Source organism: Coloeus monedula, assembly GCF_965178545.1.
Source record: "Coloeus monedula genome assembly, chromosome: 10".
Lineage (NCBI taxonomy): Eukaryota > Metazoa > Chordata > Aves > Passeriformes > Corvidae > Coloeus > Coloeus monedula.
In genome coordinates this window covers 18,481,030-18,502,699 of record NC_138790.1, presented here as the reverse complement: position 1 = coordinate 18,502,699, position 21,670 = coordinate 18,481,030, and the positions used below count along the sequence as shown (strand labels likewise).

Below are 21,670 nucleotides of genomic sequence, written 5' to 3'. Positions count from 1 at the left end.
TCAGATTCATTGTTCGTGTAACATCTGTGACTGTTGTTTCAGAACTATGGCACTATTTGAAAAGGTCCATTGATAATAAATTAGTAACAGAGATTATCCTTTTAGCCCCAATGCTAATATACTGCATTTTAAAAAATTACAATTTCTTTCTTAGTCTACCACTAAATGTTTTAGAGACAACAACAGTAACAGCTATCTATGCCAGGGTTCTTACCAATTTACATTCACAACACAAGAATTTATTTGTAATAAACTGAAGATCCATGAATATTTTGTTAATTAAGATACTGGCATAGGAACAACCTACCTTTAATAATTATTTGAGCATCTCCAAGTGCAATTAAATCACATTGCAGTAAAACATTTCAAGTGTGCAAACTGTGACAGTGACTTTTGCAAGAGATTTTTCTTAAATAAACAAAATCATCACTATTTGAAAAATCAATCTCAGTAGAAACCTATAGAGATAAAAACCTAACAGCTAATTTTTGAGAAGTGAGGGAAAATGAACACTGGTGAGGTTATTCATCTCCCTTGGCTCCTAAGGGAAGACATTTTGTCAGCTCCCAGGGAATGTGTTTTGCTGCACTGGCTGTGTGCAGCCAAGCTGTGCAGACTGAGCAGGCAGAGAACCTCCTGCTGGGAGTTTTAATGTTCTGGTACAGATTCAGTGCAGCAAAGTCGGTCTAGAAACAGCCATGTCACAGAGAGAGAAAAAATAAATGCCAAGCTGCTGATCTCTGTGAGCCTGAGCTCATGTTTCTATATGGAGATTCAATTCTGGATAAAACAAATGCCTAGCCTTACCTGCAGTGAAACCCATGAGTGTCTGGATTACTGCCTCCTAAATGTGATCTGCAGATTGTGCTCATCATCATCAGATGATACAGAAACAGCTGCTTAAACCTTCTAATCTAATCCATGAACAGAAGCAACCAAGGGAAGAACAAAATGGAGAAAAACCAAAACAAACATTCAAAGTTATGCTTAATTTTTATTTGGCAGTAAATAAAAATCACTGTGTCAATATTCTACAAGATGATCACTGGAGTTTAATTATTTGCTAGGTGGCCATAGGATTGGAAGGAAAATTGAAAAGTATTAAAATATGCTTTTAATACACTAATCATCCAGAGCCAGTGCTTTTTTACCATTTTTTTTCTGCATTGCAGGCATGGCTGCACAATTATAAAAGCAGATCAGAGAACTCCCCATGATACTGTACATTGATTCAGAATGAGATTTCAGGTAAGGGTCCATTTGCTCAGATTTAACTACAGGTTTGGGATCACTGCAGCATCAGGTTTGTCCCTTTCTGCAGTATAAACCAGATTATTGAATTAAATTAGCATATCAAAACTTCACATGATAACAGAATTTCACATTAACTAAAAGATGAATAGACTGAAAGTTTTTAACCGTTAAAACATTTTTTTCTTTCCCTTTTCTTGTTTCTCTATGGTGCTTTTTAAATAAGTTATAATAAATTTATGGCCAATGATCAGTATGCTCAGTTTCAGTATCATTTTTCTTTGCATATCCAAAAAACCTACCAATTTTTCCTTCTGAAACCCTGCAGATACAAAAAAAATCTATTATTCTTAGTAACATTTCATGTTGTTTTAAAGACTCTGGTGTACTTCATTCCAGCCAACAAGAAATACACTAGAACATGAACAATATGGTAACAGCAATTAATATTTTGAAGTCAGTATTGCATTTTGACACATTTCTAAGTAATAAATAAGCTTATCTTTATATGTTACTACTTCATGTTTAAAGTTCAAATGGTAATCTTGGAAAGGAGTTACATTCCAACTTTGATTAGTGTATCAAATGTATTTGAAAAATGCTTTGTACCAGATATTTTGAGGTATATTAAAATAATTTTTGAAATGCAAATTTTCACGACTCATTGAGGTAAACAGGAAAAAGAGATGCACCAGACATGATCGAGAGGGATTCTGGGCTAAGGAATAATCCTGAATTCCCTATTAAGGCAAAAACATAAGCCACAAACAGGAATTTTGCCAGAAAATAAAACAATTGTCTTTCAGATTTCCTTCAAATCAATCTCCTCATATTTAAGGGAAAAAAGGCAGCTGTGAAGAGAAGTAGGCAGAAGAACTCAACCTGTCTGTACCTTAAGAGTCCTTATTAACCTCTCTGATCCTCTCAGAGTTCCACATCTTCCAGTCTAATGCCTTTCCACAGGCAACCAACCACTGGATGACAATCACATAGGTCCACAAGTTATAAATACAATTACAGTACAGTGAAACCCAAATTTCAGTGAAGTCAGCAGAATTTACAGTCAAACTATGCAGGAAGTGCAGAGGAAACCAATCCCCCAGTCATACAAAACAGTTTGCTGAAAATATGAAGAAATCTTCTTTTAGGAGAAAATCAGCAGAGTAGAAACAGTAAAATGCACCTTCCTTGAATTTTATTTTGACTCTGCCTCTTCATCCACGAATTCAACGAGTGGAGCATGTCTGTTGGCCTGGGCACCTTCTTGGAAATGGACCTTTTTTATCACTCCTGCCTTGGGAGCCCTTATGGTGTGCTGCACAGAAACACAGCCAGAGTGAACAGCAGACAACTCAGGGGTTTTCCTCCTCTCTCTCTCTTTCTCTCTCCAGCAAGTGCTAGTATTACTCCTTGGTCCATTTAGAACTGAACAGATTTAATTCCTTCCTCTAACACATGTTTTTACTTTAAACCTTCATTTAACCATTATCCTGATCCATTTTCAAGTTTTATTTTCTTATGAATTTTTGATACATACACTGGGGAGAAAAATGCTATATAATGCATTTATATGAATTATCATCATCATCTGAATTATCATCAGTATGAACAGCTGTTATTTTACCTCACTAATACTTTTTGTTGTTGTAATAAATACCAAACAGAAATAATAGAGTTTTAATCCAAAATGTTAATCTGAGAGCAGATTTGTTCCCTTAAGAGAAATCTGCAGATTTACTAAAGATATTTCTGTTTTATAGCCAGGAGGATCTTTAGTGGGCAGATATTTGGCAAAACACAGATGAAATACAAATACAGCTACTAATGACAGTAAAGGAACAGCATGCTTACACACCAACCCCAAACTGGTCTGCTTGCTATTGTACCAGGTTAGTTTCATATTGTAGCTTTGCCTCTTGGTAGTTTCCTGCACATGGTTAGTCTAATATCAAAACATTTAATATCAGATATTAAATACTCACATCTAAGGACTCAAATAATAATTTGCTTTTTAAATTTTACATTTTCTATTTCAATAGCACTTTAAAAACCTCAGCAAATGTCAGTCTGAGATATCAGCTGAAGAGGCACAAACACATTTAGCATCCAACTGCAAAGAATTTTGGGTGTAGGTTTTTTTTAGTGCACACAGTTGTTTTATTTCATGGAATTTGAGTGTAATTAAAAAAAGAACACGATCATGATAAGGGAAAGGCAGATTTTCTCAACAGATTTAGTTCTGCTGCCACAAACTGAGGCTTATTTTAGACTAATAGTCAACCAAACCAGTTCAGGCTACAAAAACTGTAATTCAAGCAATCTTGAGCCACAGTCAAGCTGTGTGACAAGGTAAAATGGCCAAAATGCCAGTCCTCTGAATACTGTGAATAATTACATGGAATCTTTAGTGTGCTCCTCATAAAACTTTATGTAAATAATAATAAAAAGATTATACACAAGAAGAATCCTGTTCATATTTACAAAGTCCCCATTAGCTAAATCTCTTCCTGAAGTAACTGCAGACATCCATGTGCCTGTATCACAACCAGGGAGCAAGAGATACACCAAGACAGTTTTCTGCTAGAAAAGCCAAAGGAGAGGAGGGGACAGAAGGCCTGACACCACCACCCAAATGCATGTTAAAACAGCTGCAGAATACCATGGATTATATAATCATCATTTGTTAGTAAACTGACAACAAATATAATCCTCTGAAATCCAGTCAGACACAACACTGATGTTACAGCAGATGAAGTGATACTGACATCTGCAAGCTGTACTCTACACCATACTTCAATAATGCAACCAAAAATTATTACATTTTGACCAGATTTTTATTTTCTCAGTAATTAAAACCGTTATATGTCACTTACCTCCATTTTCATAGCTATCATAACCATTAGAGGGTCTCCAACCTGAACCTTATCCCCTGCCTTCACAAACACCTGCAATTCAGGAGAAAATTTGGGGGAAAAAAATCATTTATGTCTGTACCATTCAAAATCATCAGCTGGATCTTGACTAACACAATCCACAGAGTGAGTATGGTTCTGCAAAACAGCCTCACGTTATCTTTAGTTTTGTTGATCTGGGTATCTGAGTTCTCTAGATAAGAAATAGTTCTAGATAGATCTCTTCAAGGGAAGGCAGAGCCAACAGAAAGAGGGTCAGTACCAGCTGCCAGGATGACCAGGAAGCCATTTACCTATCAAAGAAGAAACACTAGAAGAGATGATGTATATTCTACCCTTTCTGGGCTTCAGCAATTCTCTTTCGAGAAAAGTGCAGAACCACTTTCTGGAGCCAGTCCCTGAAGGCTTTAAAACAACACCCAGAAAGATGATGGCAGAAGCCACCTCGTTTTTCAACAATTATTCTGATTTGGAGTGTTCATACAGTATGTCAGAGATCCATGTTCCACGTACTCCACCCTTCATGCCTTTTTACTGCCTTTTTGTTAGTGGTTGAATCCTTCAACCACTAACCTCTCCTGAAAATCTCTTTCTGTTAAACTTTGTCACTGTACAGAGAAACACACAAGACTTGCTGAGCTAAAGAAAAGAAATAAACACACAGCTTACAAAAAAGGCATTTCTGAGTATTTCTTTTTTTGCAAGTGCATCTAGCATCTCACTCTTTTGTTAGCTGAAATGAATCAAACAGCATGTAACACTTCAGGGAGCTTTGACTTGGGAAGTAATTAAGATGAACAAAAAAATAGTTAAGCAGTAGCATTAGTTCAGATCTTTCAGAGCTCTAGAGAACAAAGTCTGGAAGCCTTAAGAAGTCCTGTGTGGCTGCTGAAAACTGAGTAAACACAGCTTTTTCCAATCAGAAGCACTGACATTTCTGGCCCAAATTCTTTCCTGGCAGTATAGAAGTACCATTTCTGGAAGAGTGAACTTGGAGATATATATTGGAGAATTCATTCATTCATTCATGTTGCTGTAATTACCTTTTCCACTGTGCCTGTCATGGGTGCTACAGCTCCACTTTGCTCTGCCCCTGAACTCACTGCAGACAAGTACTTGGGCACAGGGAGGCCAATCTGAGCACTGCCTTCCTACAGAAAGAACATCCAGGACAGCTGGGTTAAAAACATAAGATAATAGCACCAGTAGATGGGCTGACACACAGGGAAAGAACAGATCCAGCCTTAGGCAAACCAACCAGCTCTGAGGGTGGCAGACCCTGGGTCAGGGCAACAGTAGGACTGTCATGGTCACTGCTTTGCCAGTGTCTGAGGCCTTGAAAGTCACACCTGCTGCTGGAAGGACCAGCAAGGAAGGAACAAACCCCTGTAACAAAGCAGCTCCACGTGGATCTTTGTACAAACCCTGTATTTGTACCTTCCCTGTTCATGCATCAGCAGCACAGAAAGTTTTGGAAAATGCATAAAGGCTGTTTGCACAGGGGGCAGGAAGGCTGCTGCAACAAGCAGGAGACACACTGGCATCTTCATTGCCATGCATTGCCAGTGAGTGCTTCACAGCTTACAATAAAATTAATTCAGTGCTAAATTTAGTCAAAAATTCTCACTGTTATTCAAAATCCCTTAAGTCCTCTCAGAGTTGCTTTCCAGAGTTTCCCAAAGACTCATTCTCCCCACATCCTTCCCATGCCCTAAAATTCCTTCTCAATCACTCACCCCAGACACCACTCTGATACCACAGGAAAGCTGATCTTTGCCATTGCAGCATGAGTTATTTTGTCCTCACCACTGGAGCAGCAAAGTTTTTGCTGCATTCTGCTGAAAATCTTAAGGGGCTCAGAGTTGGAGGTTAATTACTAAAACTAATAAATAATAATTTATTTCTTCAGATTACATTATTACTGAGTTACTTTAAGACCTTGCAGTCTTTTTAACTGCAAATAAAACATTACCAGCCTAATAACGCAAATTAGGGTACCTCTTCTTTCAAATGTCATTTGCATTTATGCAATGTATATAATGCCATGGTACCTCATAATTCCAGTTTTAGTATTAGCTGAAGTTATCCTTCTTCAGACCATTATTGATTTATTTGTCATATGTATGTAACTGAAATTAAAACACCAGTTAGAAGAACTTTCAAATAATTGTCAGTTTGAAGTACTTGCTACTGTTCTGTGACAAACTTAAATACGTGACAATTTTAATGTTTTGTGTTCCCCCCTTCTAAATCATCATTTCCAAGTCTGATTCACCAACTGTATTTTACCTTTCCAAAAGTAATTCATTTCCTCACTCACTGACAATAAGCAATGAACTTCTAATTAGAACTATAAATCCAACAAGTATCAAAATATGATAGGTCAAAGTAAGAAACTGAAATTGTGATTCTCTTTCACATTCTATTACCATTTATATTGTTCATTTACATGGATAAAATTCTGACATTTTAAATTTGTGAAAATAAAGAAAGGAACTTTACCGGGAAGAAGAGATAAATGGTGTTGTCCAAAATGACCAACTTGGACTTAGACACTGTTCCATCTACTGAAGACCTCAAGTAAAGTGAATCACCTTCTTTCAAGATCTCTCCAGAAATCAGGAACGTTTTATCTTGAATCTGAAAGTTAAATGCTTTTATAAGGACATGATATAAATAAACCAAAAGATTGTATTTGTACCCTCATAACCTGTGATTCTTCATAGACAATTCTGGAATTAAAAAAAAAAAAAATTTTAAATCTTACTTATCCTTTATTTTTCAGTTAAGAGACTGTTTCATATCCAATACAAACAGCTCAGCAAATTATCTAATGTGTTCACCCAGGCCAATTTTTATTTTAAACAAAGAGATACTATTCTCAAGAAAAGCAAAAAAAACCACCACCCCAGAATATTTGGTTTAGTGATGCTACTAAAATCCAATATTTTTAATTTGTCCTAGCATCTTGACTTTCTTCAAACTGAAGAATCCATAGTATTCAGCTGACATCATATTCCACAATGTTTTCCAAAAGACAGTTGACTTCCTCTGTTTTGGAAGCTTGCAAGACAAGAACTACAACATATTCAGTAAACCTACAAAGGAACAAAGCAGTAATGGAAACAGTGTCAATGAGACACCAAAACTGCAAAAGAAAGACCAAACAGAAAGGTCACTGATTTGTGAGTAACCTTTCATCCCTTCCCACCCTTTCTTTCAGTGGAAACTGCACCTGTACCACAACTGCAGCACACAAAGACTGTAAGAATAGAAACATAAGTGCATTACATTTCGCTGATATGCTTACTTCTAAGTCTGACATCACTGAGAACAGAATCAGAGGCTTGCTGGTCTTTCAGGATGGTACAAGTAGAAATAAAACTCAAGTATTCATTTATATAGTTGGAAACTTCTTCCACTGAAAACATGCATTGAAAGGATGACACTGATCCCTGAGCATAAAATCGTTTGCTTGAGCACTGAGTGCCTGCCAGTTCTATGGCCCAGCCACCTGCTCTGGTTGATCTGCCTCAGGACAGGTTCTGTAACACCCCAGAGGCACTGTCCTCCTCATAACTAATCCCCCACTTATGTCTTTACATCTCTTATCTCCAGCTTCTCTCCATTTCCATGTCAACCCCCATTCTTCCTTCTTCCCAAGAAGTCTACATTGCACTTCCCTCCACAAATGCTCCTACATCCATTCTAGCCTCTTTTCATTGTTGGTGACTTGACTTACATGAGATAAGCCTCAATTGTAAGAGCTCTCAGGCTTTACATAAATAATCAATACACTCAAAATCCCCTGAGTATTACTGTAGGGATGCATGTTATCTCAGTCTTCGCATCAGTAGAAGTAAAGGTTTGAGTTACCCAAGTTGTGGTTATAACCTTGAAAGCACAGTAATTTTATCCCTGTTTTTCTAGTATTCTCACTCTATACAGTCTAAGCCGTTCATAAGCACTTAATCTTTTTATTCCCCTTTTCTGAATATTAAAGTAGTAGCAGAACTACAGAGACGCTGCATTCTTGAGTATGCATCCATTCTGGGTGCCAAATCTGAGAGAAAAAGACATTCAGCTCCAGGTGATGCAAGAAGGAATATTCAACACCCAGCCAAACACAACCCCCTTAAGCCACAACTGGAGACTCTCACATGTGCACACAAAATTGTCTACATCTAAGCCATCTTGAGCTGCATACTATAGGAGCTCTATAGCATGGACAAAGAAGCCAATTCTATGGGGTGTCATTCAATTATCTAACCAGAAGATTCCTCATCTCATTTGGTAATCACTCTCCAGTTTCCATCTTCAAAATAAAATGTTATCTTGCAGATAATGCTCTAGAAAGCTTTTATTTATCCCACAGGAGATCCATTCTCATGCACAGAATAGAGCAGGAGTCCTGTGGAAAAAACGTCTTTTAAAATGCAGATTTAAATCGAACTTTACAAATTTAACAAGGAAAATAAAGAATAAGACCTTTAAATACTGACAGTACAAACACTTTTCTTAGTCTTACTTTCAGAAGCATCTGAATAGCTCTTCCAGGCCAATCCAGCAACTAGCAGAGACAATTTCAGCTCAAAGTAACAGTATATAGCAATGGATACAAGCAAACTAAAAATAGAATCCTGCATCTTTAATCACCAAGCAACTTTAGTAACAATTAACACTAAGACATCTACAAGAAGCAGACTCCTATCTAATGAAATATCTGAAAGAATTGTACTTGTACCTGCATTTTGTATGATCCATCTTGATTGTAACTTACAGCTACATCCACAACTGTTCAATAAAACAAAATATGCATGTGTGAGTAGATTTAATTATAGTATCTAGAGAATGATGACATATAAACAATATCAAGTTTTTCTTTATAAAAATGAAGCCTACCAACACTAAGAAAAGAACAAGTATTTTCATATTAGTTTACTACACACTGCAGATTTCATACTGAATTCCAGACAGTTTTTTCTTTCAAAGATGAACATTTGAAATTATGCTCTGAAATCTGTATTAAGTTATCTGGACAAAAAACAAGTTTGTGAGGGGAAAAAGTGCTGAGCACTTTTGCACCAAAATGAAGTTTAAAAAAAGTCTCCACTCTTTATCAAATCTCAACCTCATTCATTTAAATTATGAACATTAATTAGTAGCCATTTAAATTTGGTTTACATGTCCTCAAGATATAACAGTGTGGATTAAACATGCAGTTCTGTGAATTCCCAGCTTACACTGCATAAAACTCATACTGCTTCTAATTGATGTTTCTTAGCCTGAATTTTCAACCATCAGTTAAAATAAATTTATCCATCAAGTACCTCCTTTCCCTCCACACACTTTTTTATTAACTTACTGTTTTCCCCATCCAGCAGAGACATTTTTCTAGTGTAACATATATTTATTCTTCTACCAGTGCTGGATGCAAATGGCGAGAATTTATCTAAAACACAAAAGACACAGATACGTTATTTTTATTCTCTACTTTAACACTTAGACCTTTAAATCACTGTCCTATTGTTACTGCCATCATATTTATGTATTTATATTGCACAGAAAAGATTGGGGCACCACTGTAGTCACAGAGAGTGACAATCCCTTCATCTTCAACACTGAATAAACTGATGCTGTGTAATCTACAGAAAATATGAAACTACAAGCACTAAGAAGGGCACTGGCTGTTTTCCACAAACACATCCTTGAACAGGACCAGAGAGCATGGGAATTCAAGTACACCACAGCAGGTCCTGATTAACCCTTAGGTGAAGGTTCCATTAAACCCCACTGCCTCTCCCACTCTGAGGAGAGTCAATTTTATGTCTGGAGACCTTGGGCCAACTGTAGGCCTAACTGAGGCAGAAGGTCACTGTTTGTGCTTATGAAGAGCAAAGAGCTCACAGTGTCACTGACCATGAATTCCAAAGCCTTCCCAATAGTGCCTGTCTGAAGTGCTTTGGGAAGTACTCTGGACATTACAGTGGCGATAAATTCCACATCTGTCCCTTAACAAAAGTGATAGTCTGCTCTGTGTGTAAGTATCTGGGAGATGCCAGAACACAGAACCCTGAGCAGGCAAATGAACATGCAAATTAAATAACTGCACATGAGCTCACAAAATAAAACAAAACTAAACAATGGTCCTTACCATCTGATTGATCTCTAAAAGCATCTGTTAGCATTTTCTCTTTCAGTATGAGCCCTAGAGCTGCCTGACACATAACTTCATGAGGAGTTGCCTTTTTGGTTGGAAATAGTTCATCATGATGTTGAGGAATGAAATTAGTGTGCACATTTCCAGCCTCAAACTGTGGGTGTCCTGACAGGCTCAGTAAGAAATCAATATTAGTGCTTAATCCCACAATCTGTAAAGAAACAGAAGCATACTGTCAAATTGAGTTATGAATATGCAGCTTTCTGCTCACAAAGTTTATCAATAAAAGGTAATTCATTCAACTGGTCTGTTTTATTATCAATTAAACCATTGACTGTAAAAAGACAAAAAACCAAACCAGAACAAAAACCAAAAACCCAAGAGCTGCTTTCTCAAAAGCACTCTGTTTTCTAAATGCTGCCTTTGTCCACTGTGAAGTTGAGGAAAGTTTCCCAGCAATAGTAACAGGAGGTAATTTCAGAAAAAACCTTACTCTTTTGGAAAAATATGCTCTGAGTATTGAAAAGAACATTCCCAACCTGACACATGTTTCTTATTAAAAATGAGTCACAATAGTTTCAGTATGCCATATTTATCTTTTAATAGTAATAAGTGGGAAGAGGGACTCCGAAATTTACTAGATACTATCCACTTCCTGTATGGCAAAAATACCTAATGAAACAACAATTATTTTAGAGAAATCAATGAAACTGGTAACTATGTTATGCTGTCAACATTTACTGACAGAACTGCTAAGAAAATTCTGGAAAAACCAAAAGAATTATTTTATCTCTTTCCCTTGCAGTAAATTTCATTTTTAGCTAAAACAATAACGGGCCCAACATTTTCACTACCTCAATCACGTTCATGCTGTTGATTTAAAAGTGTAAATCAATTCTGCACAAGTAATATTCAGTCTCACCTCAAGCCAAACCTTCTGAATTCCACTTTTGAAAACAGTTATAATACCTGTAGTTTTCACAGGGGAAAAATGGAACGTTTCTTAAAAAGAACTGATAGCATATTTCTTTACCACATGTCTACTCTAAAAATTTAGTTCTTTTAATAAATTATTACAAGCAAACATTGTCTGACATAAATTCCACCTAAGAAACCCTTTAAATCTGAGAAAGCTTTCAAATTGCAATTGCAAATGTTGTTTAGCTTTACTCTTCTACAATGTCCCAGGTGCATCGTCCAACTGAAGACATCACACACTTACAAATCTACGTGTAAAACTGGGCTTCACATTTATTTCTACTCACTCCACCAATGAAAAGTTTGCAAATTAGGAAAAAATACAACTTCTGCAAAGAACGAATGAATCTGAAATGGTAGTGGCAATGTAGGCTCCCTATTAGAAACCACTTTTGTTTTACTGCAGTATTTTATGCATGCTGTGATAGCTCAAGCTGTGACATCACACAGGGCTCCTCCCACTTACATTATACTGGTGCAAACTGTAGCGCAGCTTTCTCAGAGCTGCCTGTCGATCCTCAGCCCAAACAACCAGCTTTGCAATCATGGGGTCATAATGCACAGAAACTTCATCACCTAAAATGTGTCAATAAAACAAAAATGCTGTTCACATGAAACCAAGTATTTGTGAAAGTTGGTAATGCAAAGTACTGGCCACCACACGGCATCCAACTCGGGCACAATTCACGGCCACATTTCTCTCAAGATTAAAGCTGTTTAAGGACATGATGATGTGACCTGGCATTCCAATTTCAAGGACAACTTCAGCAGACTTTTAATAAATTTTTGTAGAGGTAACATTATTCAAATTCAATTTTCTTTATTGCAATCAGAATGCAGGATTGCTAAACAGAGAGGAGAGTATCATCACCATGAGCCAGTGGATATTAATTTGGGTACAGGTAAAGAAGAGGTAAATAAAATACTCAGTGATTAACCAAAAATACACGGAAAATCACAAAGAAGAATAATTCTGTAGAGATTTGTCTTTATAACAATACTCTTTTAGACAAACTTATTTAGGCCAAAGAGGGAAATGCTTACAAAGAAAAGTCCTTGATGTTAATTATTTCTTCTTCCATCACTGCCTTCAGTTTTACCTTGCCTGACTCCAGTCTCTATCCTGGTGAATCGATCTGCTGGGGGGGTGGATAAGTGCAACAATGGCCCAGCTCCTGGCATAAAGTTATTATTAGGGTCTTCAGCATATATTCTAGCTTCAAATGCGTGGCCCTGGAGCAGGATCTCTTCCTGCATTAGAGGAATCTTCTCTCCGGCTGCAACCTGAAAACAATAGGTTTTTCCTTAATGCAGGATCAATAGTCTGGAGTGCTGATATATCAAATATTATCTTTCTTTCTTCGAAACATGAACAACCAGAAAGCATGTTTTAAAAAGCACAAGGAGAAAAAATGTGCCAAGACCACTGAACCTTTCCACCTTTTCTCTTTCTTCCAGTGTTTGATCCCTGTTCTAACTCAGGATTCAATGCTCAATTTCCATGTCCAGATAAGGAAGACAAATGGTCCTTCTTTTTGCATCAGCATTTGCCATTTTAATTTTCTTTCCAATTACACTAAATACTTCCCCAACCTTAATCTCACACTACTTAAGCTGCTGTCCTCACTTTTGGATTTATCCAAACAGAATTCATTTTTATTTCAAGTTCCCTAATACCCAAAACTTCCTGTGATCATTCGAATGTGTGAGTAATCTCCACAAATTGGGTGTGTGGGGAAACCCCCTGCTCCAGTCCACCCCACTGTACATTTATTTCAGGATGTGGCTATACTGGTATAACACCAGACATACGTTTTTGTGAAGATTTTTTCCTCCTACAGCCTGATGCAAGAATGATTTTTGGGCCACAGATAAATTTGAATTAGAGTTTTAAAAAACTCTCAGCATAGCACAGGAAGGATCAGAACCTTACTCCCACTTCCCACATTCTCTGTAATGTCTCTACATACACTTTAAAAAAATGTTTTCTCTCTACACAGCTGGGAGAACACTGGTTGAAATTCAGAGCACCTACACAATGCTCTACATCCAATACAGCAATGTGAGATGTTCCTGTGGAGCAAAGGAAACTCTAACCTGACAGCTGAGCAGGAGATGAGGATCTGGAAACCCATCTGGCCTCTCACAGGCAGTGTCACAGAGCACTCAGGGGGAACTCTACATGTAAAATCAATTAACACTTACCCTAAGCTGCCATTCCACCAAGTCTGTTCCAGTGATCATCTCTGTGACTGGGTGTTCTACTTGCAGCCTGGTATTCATCTCCATGAAGTAAAAATTATGTTGGGAGTCCATAATAAATTCAACTGTTCCTGAAGCATTTAACAAAAGGACACTTCACCAAAGAGCATCTTAGGTGTCCATTTATGGAAAAGACACCTAAGGCACTTAATTCAATTATGCCAAGACTATTATGTCTAAATCAGACACACTGAATTTCATTAAATTCTATGCAAATTATCTAAATGGTCACAAAACTGAGGTCTGGAAACAGAAGGGTTGTTTCCTTGTACATTTACATAACCTGTGTTGTTTAGTAGCCACTCTCTACAGCAAGAGCTGCATGTCATTAGCACTTTAAAAAGTGCATCAAGACTGTTTGAAAGTATTCTGAATATTCATAGGGTGTGTAAATTTTTTTTTAATAAATATCCAAAGAAAGCAGTGAGAAAATAAAGTTACAAATAATTTTAGGAGGTTGTTTTTCATCTGTGAAATGGTGTAGACTTTACAGTGAGCTGTGTTTTTCTTTTAAAGACTTTACTGTTTGCATATAAAGTGTTATCCTTTGTATGCTAAAAGAGAAATTATCTTCCACTTGCTCAGCTCAAACTTACTAATTCATAATGCTCACTTTCCACCAACAGCTGAGTTGATCAAATTATCTGCTCTGAAATTTTTTCTTTTTACCTTTCAGCTGCCACTGGTCTGAAGCTCAGGTACACTAATTTAAATCTGCAATTACATCAGAATTAACTACATGATTACTTGTTTAAACCTCAAAAAATTGAGGGATGTGTGTCATACTCTGAAACAATCAGATGCCATTTGCTGGAGACTTAAAGTCTTATTAAGTTAAAAGCTGCACCTCCCCAGAGTTACCTGCTCCCACATAATTCACTGCTTTAGCTGCTTTGACAGCAGCTTCTCCAAGTCTCCTTCGAACCTCTGCACTAATTCCTGGCTGTAAAAAAGAGTAACAAAAAGATTATAAACTATTGTTAAGTTTGGTGATATTAAACCTGGCATGCATGAATATCTTACAGTACTTAACAACTGTAGTGAAACTCTGATCTATGTTACACTTGAAATCTACATAATATTTCCTTGAGAATCATTTTCCTAAAGAACATCGGGTTTTTTCAGTGAGAACATGTTCCGCAGCAAAACTAAAACAGATCTGAGAATTACAAATAAATTATTACCCACAACAAACATTCAATGGGGACAGCAATTCCTTTAAAAACATGTCAGTTCATAAAAAATATTAACAACTTTCTGCTCACCCCTGGTGCCTCTTCAATGATTTTCTGATGCCTCCTTTGCACACTGCAGTCTCTTTCAAACAAATACACTGCATTTCCATGCTGGTCACCAAATACCTGGACTTCAACATGCCTGTTCCATAAAAATAAATGTTTTAATGTATTTCAGTAAAGCCCCAAACAGACTTCAAACTTGTACATTTCAGTAGGATTTCTTACAGGTTTAAGTGTCTGCCTTCAAATAAATGCCAAAAATGTAGAAGTGAGGCTGCCTCTATGCAGGATTTCAGCTGTTTTAGACTTACTCAATCTCCTACATGAAAGAGGATCCCTACTACCAACTATTGCAGTGAAATCTCAAATTGTAGGATAAAAAAGACACATATCTGAAGGCTGCTACCTCTTTCTTAGTTACTATAATGAAAGTAAAACCATTTCACTATTAATTTGATAATGAGCATTTCTCTCATAATTTACTATGTAACAATCCACAAGAGATAGAAGCAGCCCTGGCTCAGGAATAACATTGTTTACTTCAAAACACCATTTCAAAGGACAACTATTAGGTGGCAGAATTTTACTCTATGCATAAAACTAATAAAAATGCATCAGCATTCTGACAATCCTCAGATGCTGACAAAAGAAATTCCCCAGGAAGGAGTCTTTTCTCATGCCCACCTGACAGCATAATCAGACCCTCAATTTCTTTAGAATAAATGCTTTCCTTATAGTGATGCTTCAAGGAAAAACAGATGTAAAGCACAAGAGTATCAAACAGACCACTGTGAGAAGTTCTTTATAAAATATAAATTGGTGTAGTTTCATGGGCCAGGCATGAGCTAAAGACTCTCACTTCTGTTTGAAATATCAAAATAGAGAAAGATTAAATAACTAGCTTAGGACACCTGAGGGCAGCAGAAACACCATCACAGCTTGACTCAGGTCTATAGTTTAAATATTATACAGTGATTTTTTTTTTTCCCAGATGTAAATCAGTTTTAGAAAGCTCCCTCACTTCCATGTCTCCCAAGCAGTAGCATTTTAATTCCTGTCATTCAAATCAAAGCCACTACAAGAAATTCAATAACTTATAAACAATTTTGACCAAATTAACAACTTTCATAGTGCATATCAAACATACAAAACCAATTTTTATCCTATGACTAAGCTAGTTATGTTTATTTAGCAGTAGAATAAACATTACAGTGTTTATATTGAAACATCTATTTCTTACCTTGGATTATCTACAAATTTCTCAATCAGCATTGCATCATCATTGAAAGACTTCTTTGCTTCTCTCCTTGCTGATTCTAGTTGGTCCAGAAACTCCTTTTCTGAATGAGCAATCCTCATGCCCTAAAATACAGGAAAAAAGATTATCTAAATGTCTAAAAATACAGCACACAATGAAAAACCTTGTTGCATAAACAGAATGAGAAATGAACTTTAAAATAACACTTTGTTCCTTTCATACACCTTAGCAAAATTGTGCATCAGCTTCCAGTAAGATAATCCTACTAAGTCCCAATAAAAGTGCCAGAAGAAGTGTAAAAAACAGATATTTTTATTCCGTTGATAGGCGTGAGCACAAAATTCAATTTCATTCTCAAATATAATAGAAATTTTCCAAGGTTGGCAGAGAAAAACTTATTTATTACAGAAAAAATATAGCTATTTTGGAAATAATGAAAATTCTCTATATGTAATTTGTATAAACATTTATTTCAGAGCAAAATCAGATTTAGACTGGGAGTTCACCACACATTAAAAAGTATCTAGACACAAAATGGTACTTCTAATCATTTCTTATGCAATATTTAAAACTGTTAGCAAAAGAAGTCACAGAAGCTATCACAGAGTAACAATTTAAAGTCATCTAATTTTGCACAAACCCACAGGACAACTTTTCTGCTCATGTGAATTACTGGAAATCCATTGAAATAAAATGCTTCCAGTTTATTCCAGTTTGTAAATTAGTGGGGATCCACCAAAATAAACAAAATGCTTCCGATTTTTTCCAGCTACTTATCTTCTTCATATCAAAGGGAAATGAGATTTCATAGTGCTAGGTTGGCCATTAATAATAAATTTTAACAAAAAGTACTTTTCCAGTTCTTGTTTTCTTTCAGAATATTGAGTTACAGATCCTGAGACATGGTAACTTTACAGCATGTGAGGAACAGAGGAGTTCCTTACCTTTCCTCCACCCCCACGGACAGCTTTAATCATTACTGGGTATCCAATTCTCCTGGCATGTTCCTTTAGACATTCATCAGACTGATCTTCTCCATGATAACCTTCAACAACAGGAACGCCAGCAGCAGACATTATAGCTTTGGAAGTGCTTTGACAGAACAGTTTTATGTTTAGAATGATAATAATATTTCTTTCTTACTTTAAGCTCCAAACCTGGCCAATGTTCCCAATGTTAATCCTCTCCATGGAAATAGTTCCACAGTAGACCTCAACAGGACTACTTGCATGGGTGGGTTACATAGGATTGGACTGTAATTCAGCACATCCTTCCAACAGGGATTTTTTTTTCTCCATGCAGGATTACACTTTAGTTTGACTGTTCTTTCCACACTACAGAGGCCAAACCCTAACATTTTCAAATTGCAACACTGTATCCTATAATATTTAAAGTTGCACAAAGGCAAAACTCTTTTCATTACACAGGCTACCTTCATACCACACATAAAACACTCCAGCATAACAACTCTAATTTTCAAAATGCATGCAAAGCTTGTTAAATTACTAAGGCAATTTACTCTCATATTATGAGATGATAAAAAAATTAAATCTCTAATTACTTTTATACGGTTCCTGTGTCAGTAATAACTTCATTTCCATATTCTTGATTTATACTTCATACCTTAGAAGTATTTCTTTGATCTAATTAACTAAGAATAAGATCCTCTGTGATGAAATAAACTTATCATTTTATATGAGCCACAATAACCCTGATGATATGGTGTTTCTTCACCACTGCTCTTTTGACCCATCCAAACTGACTGCTGAACCCTCACCTATATTACACCGCAATGCCTCAATTCTGGAAAAGTAGAATCATTGCTTATTTAGATACTAAAATCCCAATAACTGAACAATCTTGACTGCTTATATCTCTACATGAATCTATAAAGCTGGAGTTTATTCCTTTGAAAAAACCGTAGAAATACAATGCAAATTGACAGAATAAAACAAACACAGAGCAACCGGTCATTTGTTAACAAAATCAGCTTTGCCAAGCTGTAAATTGCACAACAATTTACAAATCAGAAATAGATACCTTTTGATACCCATATCTCTGATAGCAGATGAAGGTGGACCTATGAAGATGATTCCCTGTTGCTTGCACAGCTCTGCAAATTCTGTGTTTTCCGAGAGGAAACCATAACCTGGATGAATAGCCTAAAACAGAATAATGTTACCTATTTTTTGTTATCAGTTTAGCTTAGAAAACTCAGAAACTTCATAGAGCATTAAGGAAAAGCAAGATGAGCAAAAAGAAAGAACTGAAGACATGGAAGTAACAGAAAGTGTAAGGCCCTGATCTCCTTACCTGCGCTGCTGAGACCCTGGCCACCTGCAGTATTTTCTCCATGGCCAAGTAACTCTGCTGTGAAGGTGGTGGGCCAATGCAATATGCTTCATCTGCCTGTTTTACAAAAAATCCATACAACAGACACTGTTTACTAGCAAGTTTAACTGAGTTTCTGAGCTAATTATATCACTTATCAGACTGCAGTTTAAAATCAATGCCTTTCCTCATGCAGAGGCTCAACTGGGTGAAACAAATTCTGACTTTTTCCCCAAAATCACAGTCCACTCTCTAACCTCTGGCTGTCCAGTCAGAGAGCCAAACTTGAATGCACTTCCTATAAAGCTGTCATGTGTTGAGACAGAGACCAGGCAAACTTTTCATCTATTCAAGGAAAACTTGGCAGTAGCTCTACAGAAGTGAAAATCAACTTTGCATCAGCACCCAAATCTGCTTTCACAGCGAACTTATCAATGAAACATACTGTTATGAATGAACATCAGTCACAAATTAAATGAATATACTTCACCATTGCTACGTGCATGGAATTCCTGTCTGCTTCACTATAAACTGCCACAGACTTCACCCCCATTTTCTTGGCTGTTCGCATCACCCTGCAGGCGATTTCTCCTCGGTTTGCAATAAGGATCTTCCCTATGCTGTGACCTCCTGTTTAAAAGGATACAGCACAGTAAGAAACCAATCCACAAACACGTTCCTGGAAACAAAGCAATTTTAAAACCCTGATTTCTTTTACATTATTCATAAAGTTCATGCATTTCTTCAATAATTAAAAACCACATGCTTCACCCAAAAGCATTCCCATGCTACGCATGCGATTTTTTACTTGGAGTCCTTATGCAGAAGTATGTTTAAGCTATTTTTTTTTTCTTTTTTAGAATTCAAGAAATATATCCTAACCCTAAAGAAAACCCTTCTACATAAAAGTTGATGCTTACATCAGCTATGCTTATAGTTGTGTTGTGTAAACAACCAAACCTGTGTTGTGTCCGTCACAACAGAAGTGTTTCACATTTTTTGAAGAGCAATGTTCCCCCTTGATATACAGTCACAAATAACAAGGTATCAACTCCTGTTGTTTTGGGTTTTTTAAGCAGTGACTTACAAGCTTCTACAAAGTCTCACAACATCAGCCACAACTTAATAGAAGTATAAGGCCAGCACTGACAGAGACTTCTCAGTGAGAACTAAGTAGCTTAAAACTAAACAATAAAATGAAAACAGATCTCTGAATTCTCAAACATAACTTTTTAGATAACATGACAACAGAGTGAGTTTAAATCATCTTGCTAAACCTGTTTACTCTCCTTCATATATTGTTTAAATACCATTATGCCTATAAAACAATTCTCACAGACTTTGCAACATCTGTATCAGAAAAGGACGGAGAAAAACATCACAAAAACAAATCATTTCCATTAAGTTCCACGTACCTAAATATGGCAGATAAAATTATATAAAATATTGTTTAAACATTAAATATTCTGTTAGGTTAGCTACAGGTTACTGTTTTCAAAAACTGTGAAGATACTGAATATTTATTAAAAAACCCTGTGGTCTTTGAGCAACTAATACTCTAAAACCATCCACACTGCAGAACAATTTAAGCTAGTAGCTAAAGAAGTTAAATGTAATACCTATCGTTGAGGCCCATTTCACAAATATTCGTACTTGGTTCCATTGCCTGTGCAATTATAAACAGACAGAAGTGTTACAAGTGCATATGAAGAAGTGGCAACTGAGCTACTTTTATTTTCAAGTGAGAGAAGGACAGCACCAAAACTTCCGATACATCTAATTACACAGAACATATTCAGGTTTAACAAGGGAAGTTGCTCAAACTTAAGCAGATCTCTCCTTAAGTACTTTCACTTGAACATAACAAAAATTATCCCCTTGCTTTTTTAACAGCATTCAAACAGAAATAATCAAGGGGTTTTTTAAAAACAAACAAGCAAAAAATTCTGTTTGGTGGACAGAACAGCCAACAACTGGCATTTATTACAGAGAGGCCAACTCGAGAAGTATTTGGGAAAGACATGAACACCACAAAATAGAAAAGCTTAAAAAGGCAACAGGAGCTGCTTTTGTAGAGCAAAGGTGCTAGAGAAAAGAATGTGAAAGAGCAAGAAACAACTATGGAGACTTTCAGACATGGAAAGCTAAACTTCAAATGATTAATGCTAACTAAATGAGATAGCGGTGGTGAAGTGGATGAATACAACCGTGAAAGCGAACTCCTGGAACTGTTTTAATTAGTATGTAAATCAATGTCGGAATTTTGGATCGAGTCCAGCATTCTTTAAGCGTTATCGGACAAAAAGACACGGGACGTCCTCGGCACCACACAACTACAGCTCGGTCATAACAACGGGAGGAGGAATTGGTGCATGTCCTAAACATTGAACACACAGCTGTCACGGTCCCCCTCCCTGCGCACAGGCTGCGGACCGACTCCGGGGCCGGGGCCGCTTCGTGGGACCCGCGGCAGCTGCGACCATTCCCTAAAGCCCGTGGGGGTTTATTTGTTCTCCCTTCCCAGAGAGCAGCCCGGCTTTCCCTGTGTGCCCCACCACGCCCCGCAGAGCCCCTTCCCCTTCTGCCCGGGCAGCGGGCTCCGGGCTCGCTGTGGGCAGCTCCCCCCGGCTCCTCCCGGGCGCTGAGGCCGCCCCCGGCCCGCACCCACGGCTGCCCCCGGCCCGGCCGCCCCTGCCCGCGCTCGGGGCCGCTCGGGCCGCCCCCCGCCCGCACTCACAGCCGGCGCAGCGCCCCGAGGCAGCCGCGGCCCCGCTCGGCCGCCGCCAGCGCCATGTTGGGGAGCGCGGGCGGGAGCGGGGAAAGCCCTCAGGGGCAGGGAGAGGGCGGAGGCAGCGCGTCACGGGGAGGAGACCCGGGCGCGGCCGTGAGCCCGCGCTGGGAGAGTGGGGGACGTGGCTGTCGTGGGGCGGGGCTGGGTGACACCGAGAAAGGGCGCTGAGAGGGCAGACTGATTACATTTCATTTAAATGTGAAACGATGGACGCTGCGGAAGGACTGTCGGCCCTGTGGGTGCACGGACTCAGCTGAGCGTGGTCCTTCAGGAATGACATCTGGTGTTGTAATAGGACAGCGACACACAAACGTGAGGGTTGTTGGGAAGGACGCGGGCACGCTCGGGTAACACAATATCCCTGTGCCCAGGCCCAGATCCTGCATCGAAACCGCCTCGCGCAGGTGGAGGAGCTCACACAGCGGTGGGATCAGAGAGCCGTCAGCATCCGTTCCGCTCCCTCAGGCTTTGGAGCTTTGCAGGTGAAAA

General features: G+C 37.9%; 1 protein-coding gene across 2 annotated transcripts; it reads right to left on the bottom strand.

Moving 5' to 3' along the window:
- Positions 1–974: 974 nt before the first annotated feature.
- MCCC1 (methylcrotonyl-CoA carboxylase subunit 1) lies at positions 975–21,235 on the bottom strand. Of its 2 annotated transcripts, XM_082287766.1 has the most exons (19): positions 21,128–21,235; positions 20,010–20,056; positions 18,881–19,020; positions 18,373–18,468; positions 18,100–18,221; positions 17,004–17,151; positions 16,042–16,163; positions 14,829–14,940; positions 14,425–14,506; positions 13,507–13,634; positions 12,402–12,585; positions 11,768–11,877; positions 10,318–10,534; positions 9,529–9,615; positions 8,908–8,957; positions 6,666–6,803; positions 5,207–5,314; positions 4,125–4,196; positions 975–2,566 (listed from the first exon to the last, which is right to left on the bottom strand). In XM_082287766.1, exons 1-19 carry the CDS (start codon positions 21,181–21,183, stop codon positions 2,447–2,449), a joined length of 2,139 nt encoding a protein of 712 aa, XP_082143892.1. In that variant the 5' UTR covers positions 21,184–21,235; the 3' UTR covers positions 975–2,446. The 2 variants fall into 2 exon arrangements, with proteins under 2 accessions (XP_082143892.1, XP_082143893.1); XM_082287767.1 differs by lacking the exon at positions 5,207–5,314.
- Between the last annotated feature and the right edge of the window lie 435 nt (positions 21,236–21,670).

Excerpts from the sequence above, each read along its gene's own strand:
- MCCC1 (XM_082287766.1), bottom strand. The coding sequence starts at position 21,183 with ATGGCGCTGGCGGCGGCCGAGCGGGGCCGCGGCTGCCTCGGGGCGCTG. Across the intron at positions 14,941-16,041 it reads AAATTTGTAGATAATCCAAG|GCATGTTGAAGTCCAGGTAT; the intron begins GTAAGAAATAGA and ends TTTATGGAACAG. Across the intron at positions 4,197-5,206 it reads TGACAGGCACAGTGGAAAAG|GTGTTTGTGAAGGCAGGGGA; the intron begins GTAATTACAGCA and ends CCTGAATTGCAG.